The 14,123-nt window shown below is 35.1% G+C and overlaps 1 protein-coding gene across 1 annotated transcript in view; it reads left to right on the forward strand.

Annotated features, from left to right (window-relative positions):
- Positions 1-14,123, forward strand: part of LOC103676497 (PARP1 binding protein) — a 72,239-nt gene that overhangs the window by 7,996 nt on the left and 50,120 nt on the right. Inside the window, exon 3 of the mRNA XM_008705701.2 lies at positions 7,759-7,992. Coding sequence (XP_008703923.1) covers positions 7,759-7,992 — 234 coding nt within the window. The remainder of the gene's footprint in view (positions 1-7,758; positions 7,993-14,123) is intronic.

The raw sequence follows: 14,123 nt of genomic DNA on the forward strand, positions 1-14,123 counted from the left end.
GGTCGCGTGATTCCTGTTGTTTTCTTTCTTTCTTTTTTTTTTTTTGAAGATTTTATTTATTTATTCAACAGAGATAGAGACAGCCAGCGAGAGAGGGAACACAAGCAGGGGGAGTGGGAGAGGAAGAAGCAGGCTCATAGCAGAGGAGCCTGATGTGGGGCTCGATCCCATAACGCCGGGATCACGCCCTGAGCCGAAGGCAGACGCTCAACCGCTGTGCCACCCAGGCGCCCCGATTCCTGTTGTTTTCATTTGGGTACTCGTGTTTTTACCTGCACTCTTTGGTCCAGAGACTCCGTTTCGCCCTCTCCAGGGAATAAACTCCCAATTTTCTGCCAAAGTGGTTGACTGTTCTCCCTTCTCTCAGCAGAAATTAATTATTAGGCAAAAGTCTAAATGAGTATACACAAACAATGAGATAGAAGAAAGAGAAATTAAGGAGTTGATCCTATTTACAATTGCACCAAAAACCGTAAGATACCTAGGAATAAACGTAACCAAAGAGGCGAAGGATCTGTACTCAGAAAACTATAGAACACTCATGTAAGAAATTGAGGAAGATACAAAGGAATGGAAAAATGTTCCATGCTCATGGATTGGAAGAACAAATATTGTTAAAATGTCTATGCTACCTAGAGCAATCTATACATCCAGTACAATCCCTAACAAAATACTATCGACATTTTTCACAGAGCTGGAACAAATAATTCTAAAATTTGTATGGGACCAGAAAAGACCCAGAAAGCCAAAGGAATGTTGAAAAAGAAAACCAAAGCTGGTGGCATCACAATTCTGGACTTCGATCTCTATAACAAAGCTGTAGTCATCAAGACAGTATGGTACTGGCACAAAAACAGACACATGGATCAATGGAACAGAATAGAGAACCCAGAAATGGACCCTCAACTGTATGGTCAACTAATCTTTGACAAAGCAGGGAGGAATATCCAATGGAAATAAGTCTCTTCAACAAATGGTGTTGGGAAAATTGGACAGCCACAAGCAGAAGAATGAAACTGGACCATTTTCTTACACTATACACAAATATAAACTCAAAATGGATGAAAGACCTAAATGTGAGACTGGAATCCATCAAAATCCTAGAGGAGGACACAGGCAGCAACCTCTGTGACCTCAGCCGCAGTAGCTTTTTGCTAGACACGTCTCCAAAGGCAAGGGAAACAAAGGCAAAATGAACTATTGGGACTTCATCAAGATAAAAAAGCTTTTGCACAGCAAAAGAAACAGTCGACAAAACCAAAAGACAACTGGTGGAATGGGAGAAGATATTTGCAAATGACATATCAGATAAAGGGCTAGTATCTAAAATCTATAAAGAACTTAATCAAACTCAACTCCCAAGGAACAAATAATCCAGTCAAGAAATGGGCAGAAGACATGAACAGACATTTCTCCAAAGAAGACATCCAAATGGCCATAGACGCATGAAAAAATGCTCAGCATCACTCGGCATCAGGGAAATATAAATCAAAACCATAATGAGATATCACCTCACACCAGTCAGAATGGCTAAAATTAGCAAGTCAGGAAATGACAAATGTTGACAAGGATGTAGAGACAGGGGAACCCTCTTACACTGTTGGGGGAATGGAATCTGGAGCAGCTTCTCTGGAAAACGGTATGGAGGTTCCTCAAGAAGTTAAAACTAGAGCTACCCTGCAACCCAGCAATTGCACTACTAGGTATTTACCTGAAAGATACAAATGTATCTTTGTAGTGATCTGACGGGGCACCTGCACCCCAATGTTTATAGCACCAGTGTCCACAATAGCCAAACTATGGAAAGAGCCCAGATGTCCATTGACAGATGAATGGTTAAAGAAGATGTGGTATATATATATATACAATGAAATACTACTCAGCCATCAAAAAATTGAGATCTTGCCCTTTGCAATGATGTGGGTAGAACTAGAGGGTATTATGCTAAGGGAAATAAGTCAGTCAGAGAAAGACAATTATATGATCTCACTCATGTGCAATTTAAGAAACAAAACAGGATCCTAGGGGAAGAGAGGGAAAAATAAAACAAGACAAAATCAGAGAGGGAGACAAACCATAAGAAACTCTTAATCATAGGAAACAAACCGAGGGTTGCTTTAGGGGAGTGGGGCAATGGGATGGGGTAAGTTGGTGATGGACAATAAGGACAGCACATGATATAATGAGCACTGGGTATTACATAAGACTGAAGAATCATTGAATTCTACCTCTGACTAATAATATACTATATGCTAATTAATTGAATTTAAATTAAAAAAAAAAAAGAAAAAAAAAGTCTGAATGAAGATTATCCAGAGAGGTAAGCATAGTACTGAGGATACTCCAGAAATCTCTTCACTGGCAAGTATCTCCATCATCACCTTTTTACTGGGCAGATTTTTTTCTAGTGGACATAGTAAGAGTGTTGACCTTTAGAGGCTTTGACTTCTTTGGCAGGGTGGGGGGATTGGGAGTGGGTGGTCTCTGATCCAACTTCCCACATTTCTTATGCTTAGCTTTGTCTCCTAGACTTGTTTAGCGCCAGGGAATGGTAGTTACCAGGGAAATACGGGTCCCACCATTTGCTTACCCCTTTATGTTGGCACTTGCTCATTTTTTTTTTTTTGACCTTTTGTAATTTCCCTTTTCTTATGAACAATTCAGTCATGCTTAAAAAATTTTTCCTATTTTCTCTTTTGGTTTTGGGTATTTTATACCAGGAGGGGTTTACCTGCGTATCCAGTCAGGCAGCTTGCCATGTTAATATGTCTGTTTTAAAATTATAACAGATGGTATACATTCTTTCTGCATCTTATTTTTATTATCCAACATTGTTTTCAAGACCTCTTCAGGTACTGATAGACAGAAAAATTGATCTAATTATTTATTTTAACAATCGTCCTTTGTATGACTGGTATGTTTTACTCATTGATAGACCTTTGGGTTGTTTGAAGTTTTTTGATATTATAAACAATTCTTCATTGAAATGAGATGTCTGTGCATGGAGCAAGAGTTTCTCTAGGCCCCATATGCAGGGGGTCATATGATAGATACATCTTTAATTTGACTTGATGCTGCCAAATTGCTCTTCAACTTGGTTATTAGAATTTACATTTATATCAACAGTATAGGAGAGTACCATTTTCTTATCTTTCTCCATATTAGATGTCGTTATCTAAGAACAAGAAAAAAGAGGGTATTTCATTTTACTTTTTCTGTTAATTAGAGCATTTAAACATATTTTAAAATGCTTATTTGACCATTTAGGTATCCTCTTTTTATTATCTGCTCATACATATCCTTTGCTCATTTTACTGTTGAGTTATTTTTCTCTTTCTTACTCTTTAAGAGTTCTACATGTCCTTTGGATACTCTTTGTAACACACTTTGTTGATAGCTTTTGATGTACTCTGTTCTACCTACCTTCACTGGATATACTTCCTTTACATTGTTTCATGAGTATTTATATGCCAGATTCCCTACTGAGTCTCACTTTGTTATGATCAGGTACTTACTGGACATTTTACCTTGATGTCCCAGTACAGTCTCCACATCAGTTCTTAAAAGTAGACCATATTGTTTCCTCCCTCAATTTACCTTCTTCTTCATATTCTTAGTCTCAGTCTTATATACCATTGTGCACTCAGTCAGTGAAGCTGGACACCCAAAAGTCATTGTAAAATCTCTTTCTTTTGCTCTCCATTGTAATCCATATTCAAGTCTTTCCAATTTTACTGCCTGGGCATTTAAAAAAAAATTTCTCCTTCTTTAGTAACCTGAAGAAATGGTACCAAGGTAATTAATAGATTCTGAGGATATTATATAAATGGAATAGACTAGCTAAAGGTTAAACTTTGGTGACCTTTCACTGGAAAATGAGAAGAGAGAGAAATTGATGCAATTATTAACAATCATTATAGTATAGTAATTGAAGGCTGTTGTTTTGGGATTAAGTGGACCATGTTCAAATCACCTTCTATTCATTTATGAATAATTTTGAAACACAAATGTATCAAAAAGGTAAGTGAAATGTACCCTGAAGAAAATTTAGTTTTCATTGTAAAAATTTTGATATATTGAAATATTCAGTTCAAGTCATTTTTTCTTCTGGGCTGTCTGTATAGCACTCACTCAGGATCTCTTTCTACTTGTTAATTTTCTACTTGCTAATTCACTGTGAAAGTTCAGACTCTGGGTGGGAAAGAAGAGGAGAGGTGAATTGCAACTGAGCTTATCACAGTTTGTGTATTTGTGTGCATATGTGTGGTGGAGATGGTGGGCTGCAGGTCTGATTGACTCTAACTCTCCATGTGAAGTTAGCTCAGGCACCCCGGCTGTGCAGACTTGTACATCACTCAGCAATATGAAACAACATACACATATGCCGGCAAGTGCATTTGTAAGTAGTAGATGGTAATAAAAAGTTGGGGTTGGTTGTATATATGCTTCACCTATATTTTTCACTTTGTGTTTGCCCTCTATTTAGGTTTTTAATTCTCTGAAGTTTGAGAACACGAGTCTCTAAAGTATGATCCTGCCAGCTGAATTTGACTACAATAAAACTTGTGAATACCTATTAGAGTTATTAGTTTGTCTACTGGCATGTTTGTTTTCTTAGCTGCTTTAATGGGGATAAAGAAAAGGTATATTAAAATAATCTTTAGGTTTTAGGTCTTAGGCAAGTTTTCTGAGGGAAGATTTTTTAGCTTAAATTGGATAACCTGTAGGAGTTTTATACTGCTAGAGATTTAATTTATAGATTCATTGAAGACTACATGGCAAATATATATGACTTTTATTATTAAGTTGCAAATAGTGTTTTAGCTTTTCCTTTTCTTAGAATTGACTTCATAGTTTGACTCTGTCTGGCAATTACATTATAAATGCTATTTTTCACGAACTTAAATAGCCTTAAGAACGTTACAAATGTTCCATTGGATGAAACAAAGATATTAATTTTATAACTTCATGGAATGCCACAGCCTGTGGTTGACCGTCAGATTTGAAAATGACCTAACATTGACATAATAAATAAGAAGAAACAGTTTTTACAATTGTATTACATTTATCTAATACTCCCCCCAACAAACAATTATTTTACTTTGAACAAGAAAAGAGAAAGAATGACATTTTTTGATCATCTACCATTCATCAGGTATTATTTAATCTCTACAATCTCATTTTATAACCGAGGAAAAGTATTCACAGGATTTTCAGTATTTTACCCATGGTCACATAGCCAATTAATGTTCTTAAGTAGACCTGCTATCTTTTCTGTTTTGATAACAAAAATTCCAGTTAGTTAAAATGTAAAGTTTATTCAAGTTTTTGAATAACTATAAAAATAACTTCAGCAAAATATACAAAGTACAAGTGCTCCGAAAAAGTGTAACTTCGTTTTTTTCTCATTTTATTCTTATGAAATACAATCCTTCTTATGTCCATCAGAGAATTAAAGCATTGACCATCTTGAACTTCCTTCAGACATTAGCCAGCTGGCATGTTTTCCTAGCAAAACATTTTCTGATTTGACCACAAGCTCTCTGAATCAGTTGTTACTGGTTTGAATAATAGAATATGCTGTCATGGTGGGCACCTGATCATGAAAACTGATATCTGGAGTACATTTTTATTTGGATTTAAAATGTTTTTACAATCCCAGTATAAACACTGTTAATCTAGTCAAAACCTTTTCTCACAAGATCAAGAGCTTGCATGGTTTTACTTTAACTAGTTATGGTCAACAGAATGAGAATGAATTGTACATTTACATTAGGCAATATTTTAATTTATTTTTCATATGAAGGATGTCATATCAAAATAGTTTTAGGAATTTTTGAGATAAAACAGCTTCATTTTGAAACTGTGAATAGTTGAATTTATTTAACTTAAATACCATTTGGAAATTTTATTGTGTAATTTTTGTGGGATTGGGAAGTAAAGTACACAATTTTTTTAAAGATTTTATGTATTTATTTGACAGGGATAGAGACAGCCAGCGAGAGAGGGAACACAAGCAGGGGGAGTGGGAGAGGAAGAAGCAGGCTCCTAGCGGAGGAGCCTGATGTGGGGCTCGATCCCATAACGCCGGGATCACGCCCTGAGCTGAAGGCAGACACTTAAACGCTGTGCCACCCAGGCGTCCTAGTACACAATTTTTGATGCAATGCTGAGAAATTACAAATCTGTCTTACATTTGGGTTATGGATTCAAGATTTGAGAGTTACTTTTTTTTGGTTTTCCATTGAATTAATTTCATGAAATATAATGAATTTTTATAATTTTGACATAACAGGTCCCTCCAAGGACAGTAAGGATAGTTTTCTTAATTGTCTCCATAAAGATGAACAAAAAGTTAATTATTTTTAAGGCAGTTTGGGCATAATTGCCTTAAATTTGGATAGTAATTAGAAAATGTAATTAGTAGTTTCTTTTTCTAAAAGAAATATAGATTTAAAAGAGTCAGGTAGAAAAACGTATATTATTTGGCTCTTTTTTTTTTTTTTAAGATTTTATTTATTTATTTGAGAGAGCAAAATAGCACAAGCAGGGGGAGCAGCAGAGGGATAGGGAGAAGCAGGCTCCCTGCTGAATAGGGAGCCAGACATGGGGCTCGATCCCTGGACCCTAGGATCATGAGCCAAATGCAGACACTTAACTGACTGAGCCGCCCAGGTGCCCCTATTTGGCTCTGTTTGATTCTTTTTGTTATTTTTCATTGGCTAAAGAGGATGTTACAAATTTAGTTCCAGTGAATTATAGTTTATTTAAATATCCACCCATCTTTCAGTGCAAATGATGGAAAGATCTTGGTGTTATCAGAAACTACTAACATATTAAGGGAACTTAACTATGGAAGAGAGCAACATAATACATTTTACAAAATTACGTATGGATACTTAAAATATTTGTTACTCATGCTGTATTGGAAAGGAGTATTTAGAATTTTTTACTCAATTAGGGCTGGCATTTTTTGGATGGCACCATTATTAATATCTGAGATATTAAGTGGGATCAGAATGCAATCAGTTAAAAAAAAAAACCTTCAGCATGTCTACTGACTAATACATCATGTTGATATTGAAAAAAAGAACAATTTTACCTCAATAGGAACATCCAACAAGTTACAGAAAGAAACTGAGGCTTTTTAGCACTTGTTTATAGTTTAGTGTGTCCATGAGCAGGGAAGAATCAAAATTCTTCTCTGATGCACGGTTTTAGCACTGATATTTTGCTTTTCCTGGAACAGTAATGAAATACAACGTGATTTTTAAAAATTTAGTTTTTATGATCATGTTTTAAGACTAACAGTTGGAATCGTGTGGTATGTGGTGATTCGCTATGGCATTGAAAGTTTTGAATAAGAGATACATTAGCTAGAAGAGCTAAAAGGAACTAAATATTAACAGAATCAAATGTTTCCCCAATCAGTAGTACTTAAGAACAGATCACTGCCCACCCATTCCCTGAATTTGGGGAGAAGAAATTTAGTGAAGAATGACTATATATTTGCTAATTTTTTTATGCACAAACTTGCCATAGTTGTTTATATTTTATAAAACCATCAAAATCTTTTTCTTTTATATCTGGCTTTAAAATTATTCCATAGCTCAATTTGGATGTTCTCTTCAAATCCACAAGAATCAATGTAGACTTTTCTGTAACAAAATTTAGTTTGTACTTCCCATCTCAATTATAAGTTAGTGAAAATTCTGGCACTCAATTTTATCTTTTTATTTTTGGCATTGTCTCTTTCAGCACAGTGGAGAATTTACAGTTTCCCTCAGCGATGTCCTGTTGACCTGGAAATACTTCCTACATGAGAAGTTGAACTTACCAGTTGAAAATATGGAAGTGATTGACCATTATGAGGACATTAGGAGGACTTACGACGATTTCTTAAAGAATAGTAATATGTTAGATCTGATCGATGTTTATAAAAAATGTAGTGTTTTGATTTCTAGTTATGAAAATAATGCCAACATATCCCCTGTAAGTATTTTTTAAATAATTCTATCTTAAATGAAAATTTGGCTAGATTTATTTTTATTTTAAACTATGGTATCAGCATTTATAGTAACTTGATAATGCTTTTGCTTTTTAGATCATGTTAGAAATGGAAATTTTAGCTACCTGAAAGTTAGTTTTTACTGGAAAGAAATATTTCAGTGGTAAATTTTGCTGAAATTCTGTTATTTGGTTGAAATATAAGAACAGCTTCTTACTAGATAAAAAATTTTAACAAAGAGATCAGTCCCAAATGCATGATTTCTTTTTGAATTCGTGCCAAGGATTGCTTTTCTATTTTACTTTCTTGGTTTAACGTGCATCTATTCACTTGGCATATGTTGTATAAATGATAGTTTTGACTTTCTATGGATTAATAATATTTTACTGAGATGAGGTATCATTTTGGGATGATAGTATGATGCAATAAATAGGAAGTAATATACTATTTTTTTATACATATTCACTGATTTAGTTTTTTAATGAATATTAATTTTAAAACCAATGGGATGCCATCCTTTGCAGTTTGGTTTTATCTACATTAGAATTAATAAACTGTTTTAGAATATATTTGGATGTATCTAGTTTGTTTTAAAGTATTGAAATATATTTCTTTATCTTAACATTTACTGAGTACCAATGAAGTAGTAATTAAATAGTGGTAATAACTAAATAATTGTAGATATAATTAGGAGAAAATGTTTATTATATTTTCTAAGATATTAAAATATTTTATAAATATTTCTATCTGATACTTGGGAATCATGTTTTGGCTGCTTGTAATAGAAACCTCAATAGTAACAGTGGTTTAAGAAAATGGAAGTTTATTTCACTCTTTTATAAAAGGAGTCTTAAGGTAAGCATCTGGGAGTGATGTGATAGCTCTGTGGTTATCAGGTACCTAGAATTTTTCTGTCATTCTGCTCTCCCATCTTAGCTCTTTTTTTTTTTTTATTATTATTATATTTTTTTATTGTATTATGTTAGTCACCATACAGTACATCCCTGGTTTTTGATGTAAAGTTCGATGATTCATTAGTTGTGTATAACACCCATCTTAGCTCTTGACCTCTACCCTCAAGATCATTTTGGTCCAAGATAGCTGTTGGAGCTCCAGATTCCATATCAGTGTTCCTTGCCTTAGGAAGTAGTAAGAGAGCACAGCACTCTCTTTTCCTTTTAAAGAGACATAGCTCTTTTTCTTCCATGTCCTTGCCCAAAGCTTAGTCACATGGCTACACCAAGATGTTAGGGAAGATGAAGAATATAGTCTCTTTTTTTCTGGGTAACATGCCAGAATAAAAACAAAATCTCAGTTACTGAGTAAGAAGGGGATAGTGGATATTGGCAAGCAGTTTGCTGTCTTGGCCTCACTGCGCTATAATGGAACCCTCTCCCCTGTTATAACTTTTTTTTTTTTTAAAGATTTTATTTATTTATTTGAGAGAGAGAACGAGAGAGAACACGAGTTTGGGGGGGGAGGCAAGAGGGAGAGGAAAAAGCAGGCTCCCCGTGTAGCCCAACACAGGGCTCAATGTCGGCTTTGGGGCTCAGTCCCAGGACCCTGGGATCATGATCTGAGCCAAAGGCAGATGCTTAACCAACTGAGCCACCCAGGTGGCCCCCTGTTGTAACTTTCTGAGACACACATGCATACCCGCACTATGGTAAAGATACTTGTGAGGGAAGATAGTTTTTTTTAATTCCTCCCTACCTATATTTTATTTGCTTGTAGAGCAAGATTTTTGACTACTTTTCATACAGTTAATTTAGAGAGGCTAATCAAACACAAGTATTGGATTGTAGGAACAACAAAGAGAATCTTCTGATAAGCCAGGGAGCATATAATCTGCCTGAGGTTTTTGGGCACATTGTTTTCACCTTATCCTTCGCTCCTGTCTAAATCTTCTAATAAGCCTCTTCATTTAAGTGCATCAACTATATTATGAGATATAGAGGTCTACATTGGAGGGAGTTCTGTGTCTCCAAATATCAACACATTCTTCTGCAGAACATCAGGAAAGGAGTGGAAGCTGCTGAGATGATAGTATGTGAAGTTGAAATTTTTCTGCACTTAAAATGGGAGATTTGATCTCTGATACTTGTTTGCTCTAGGGAAATTTCCAGTGAAGAAAAAGTGAGCAGGAAAATAGATCCCTAGATTGATTTCCTCAAAAATGCATTAAAATAACCCTAATTTATGGTAAAAGTATCTTAAAAGAAAGATTTATTTATTTGAGAGAGAGAGAGAGAGAGGAGAGGGGTAGGGGGAGAGAATCTCCAAGCAGATCCCCCCTGCTGAGCAGAGTCTGATGAGGGGTTTGATCCCACAACCCATGAAATCATAATCTGAGCTGAAACCAAGAGTGAGATGCTTAACTGACTAAACCACCCAATGCCCCTACAAGTGTCTTTAAATATACATATGCTTATGTATCTTTCTTATTAATTGTAGCCTAAATAAGCAGAAATTATGAGGAATTAAGATAAAGGTTAGACAGGGATGTTCTGGGAACATGATAACTTGAACAATGCCCCTCTCCCCTGTATTTCATACATTATAATTCATCTCCTGGGGAACATGGATGCAGGGCCTGTGAACATCCGGGAGCATATAAGGCCTTGAATTCTAAATGGAGTCCAAGTAGAGATAACTGGTACAGAGTTTGCTTTCTCATGAATTGAACAATTATCTGAAGAACATTGGAGACCTAGCCCAAGGAGAAGAAATGGTAGATCTCAAGAAGAGCTTAGCAGTCCTCCAAAATCTGGGGATTTTCTGAGGAAGGTCAACAAATACCCTCTGTGAGTGTGCCGGGATTCTCTGACTCTGGAAGGCAAGAAGTAGCTGAATGGATGGGCATACTTTTGGTGATGCTTGAGAGACCACAAAAAGACTCTCCCTTGGCTTAAGCAGGTGACTGCTATCCTGTTTATTTTCCCACTAATGCTTCATAAAGAGTAGAGACTATTTCAATTTCTGTTACTTGTAAAATTGTCATCACTTAAGGTACCTCAACAGTCAAGGTTGAGCCTCAAAGAGCCAATGAAGAAAAGCAACAGCCACTTAGGGACTCCCAGCAGTCACAGAAAGATGAGTTAACTCAGAACACATGTGACCAATAGAACAGAGCTCTTAGTGGTGAATGACAACTTGAATCCATAAATATAGTAAGTACTCAAGGAAGTTCAAGGATACACCTAAACGTAAGACTTTCTAGATTTAAAAAAAGGAGAAAAAAGAAAAGTCTTCCCAATGCAACAGATGAATTCAGACACAAATTAGAGTTCTGAAAGTCAAATACAATAAATATTTAAAGCACAGGGGCACCTGGGTGGCTCAGTTGGTTAAGTGCCTCCCTTCGGCTCAGGTCATGATCCTAGGGTTCTGGGATCGAGCCCCATGTTGGGCTCCCTACTCAGCAGGGAGCCTGCTTCTCCCTCTTCCCCCTGCTTGTGATCTCTCTCGCTCTCTCTCTTTCTCTCTCTCAAATAAAATCTTTTTAAAAAAACAATCTTTAAAAAATATAAAGTACAGAGAGAAAAATATGAAGATGAAGAAATCTTAAAGGAAATTTAAGAAACTTGGAGGTTGAATCTAGAGGATTTAGCATAACAAATGATAGGAATTCCAGAAGAGAAAAAGGAACAGATACAGAAGAAGTCATGATTAAATAAAATATTCCTTCTAACCACATTTGTTATAATAAAATTTCTCTAAGTTTGTTAATTAAGAGTGTTTACCAGGCTGTATTGAAAAGACACATACCTAGATATACCCTGGTAAAATTTCCGAACTCTTTAGGATAAAGATAAATATTTTAAGTTTCCTGGTGGAAAGAACAAGTTATTTAAAAAGAACAGTGATTAAATAACATGTCTTGGAAGAAGAGGACAGTGACCTAAGAATCTTATCCTCAACAAGGTATCGCTTACCAGCTAAGTTAAAGGAAGGATTTGTGAGGATATGCAAAAATTTGAAGAATGTCATCTTCATACTTCAAGTGAAGAAGTTGCCCTTTTAAAGACCATAATAATTAAACAGATGAACTGGAGAGCAGATATCTGTCTAGGGGAAGATGGTAATGAGCAATGAAACTTGGAGGGTATGTGTGTCTAGTTAAAATGATAAGGATGGATTGGGAATATGTGTGCTAAAATGGAAGGCTTATACTAAGGGAGATTCTGATATTAGTTTAAAATTAAAATGGCTAAATATTGTAGTTTGTTGGGGGTAAGCAGCAGTCATTTCACTTCTAAATAATGATAAAGAAATGGGTCTGATGTGAGTACAGTAAAGTGAAGGTAACCATTAATTGGATGGAAAAATATAGCTAAAAAGAGGATTAAATATGAACCATGAGAGACTGTGGACTCTGGGAAACAAACTGAGGGCTTCAGAGGGGAAGGGGTCGGAGGACTGGGATAGGCTGGCGATGGGTATTAAGGAGGGCACATATTGCATAGTGCCCTGGGTGTTGTACGCAAATAATGAATCATGGAACATTGCATCAAAAACTGGGGATGTACTGTATGGTGACTAATATAACAAAAATTATTTAAAAAAAGAGGATTAAATTGAATAACAACTTATCAAATCAGGAAGGTATAAGTCAGTAAAATTAATAGTGTATCACAGGAAATCCATTGTGGTTTTTGTGATTACCTTAGAAAGCTTTACTCTATATTATCTAGAATCCTTGTCACATTTTTAGGTCTAGGAACCCCTTTGTACTCTTAAAAATTATTTAGGACTATAAGGAGATTTTGTTTATATGAGTTATATCTGTTGATATTAAAGATTAAAATTGAGATATGTTTAAAGTATCAGTTATTAAAATAGTAATAACAAATCTATTACGTGTTACTGTGAATAGTATTTTATGAATAAATTTTCCAAGAATACAAAAATTGTGAGAATAGTGACACTGTTTTACATTTTTAGAAATATCCTTGATGTCATGTGTGGATTCTCATGTCTGTTTCTGTTTGATATGTTGTTTTGATTATATAAAGAAAATTTGGATTCACATTGGTACATAGTTGGAAAATGGAGAAACTCCTGGGTCCCCAGAATGGGTCTTGGGGACCTCAGGAGTCCTTGGACCATACTCACTGAACTGATCTAGAATATTGTACTTTATATGTCATTAAACATGAAAATAGTTTTAAACCAAAGGGTAATATTATCCCATTTAAAAAATAACATTGTATTTATGGAAGAATAAATCTTTGCTTTTAACATCTCTTCTGAAAACATACGAACTACAAGTGTGAGGACTACCTCTATTCAAAATTTGTTAAATAGTAAATTATTTTTTAAAAAAGAGACACACCGAGAAACAGACTCTTAAGTATGGAGGACAAACTGATGGTTACCAAAGGGGAGGTAGGTGGGGGAACGAGTGAAATACGTGATGGGAATTAATGAGTGCACTTCTTGTGATGAGCACTGGGTAATGTATAGAGGTGTTGAATCACTATATTGTATATCTGAAACTAATAAACTAATAAAATACTGTTAACTATACTGGAATTAAAATAATTAAAAAAAAAAAAACAGTGATTGTCAAACACAAATTCTCCCAAAATGATTTTTTTTGGTATTGGCTAATTGAATTTAAATTAAAAAAGAAAAGAAAAAAAGTATATATTGGTGAGTTGTTTCAGTTATAATTTTGCAATGGCTGAGAGGACAAGTGGTTTGCAGTCTCATTAGACTTCATTAATTCAGTTTGTACCTTCCCTCCAGGTTGACTCATTAGGAATGGGGTGTGTGAAAGCCTATATAACCTTAGATCCCTTAGAACAAATAATGGAGATGTTGAGTACTGTGCTAGGGTGAAAGCAAATGTCTTTATAAATTATTTTTTCATGGAGATTCTTATTTTGTTTGAAATATTATGCTGTTAGGACATTAGGTTTACTTATATATAATTCCAAGATGAAGCATTTATTGTGTGCCTTAGGTAAGCCTTTTCTTTGTCATTCATTTTTTTCTATAAAAACTAAAAGCTCAGATTAAATTTCCAAGGTTATCTTTTAACTCTAAACTTGTGAACTCTTATGAGTATAGCCATTGGAAACAAGCATTATGTTAGAAAGTTTACAGCCAT

This window comes from Ursus maritimus, unplaced genomic scaffold (genome assembly GCF_017311325.1).
Source record: "Ursus maritimus isolate PB19 unplaced genomic scaffold, ASM1731132v1 scaffold_21, whole genome shotgun sequence".
Classification (NCBI taxonomy): Eukaryota; Metazoa; Chordata; class Mammalia; order Carnivora; family Ursidae; genus Ursus; species Ursus maritimus.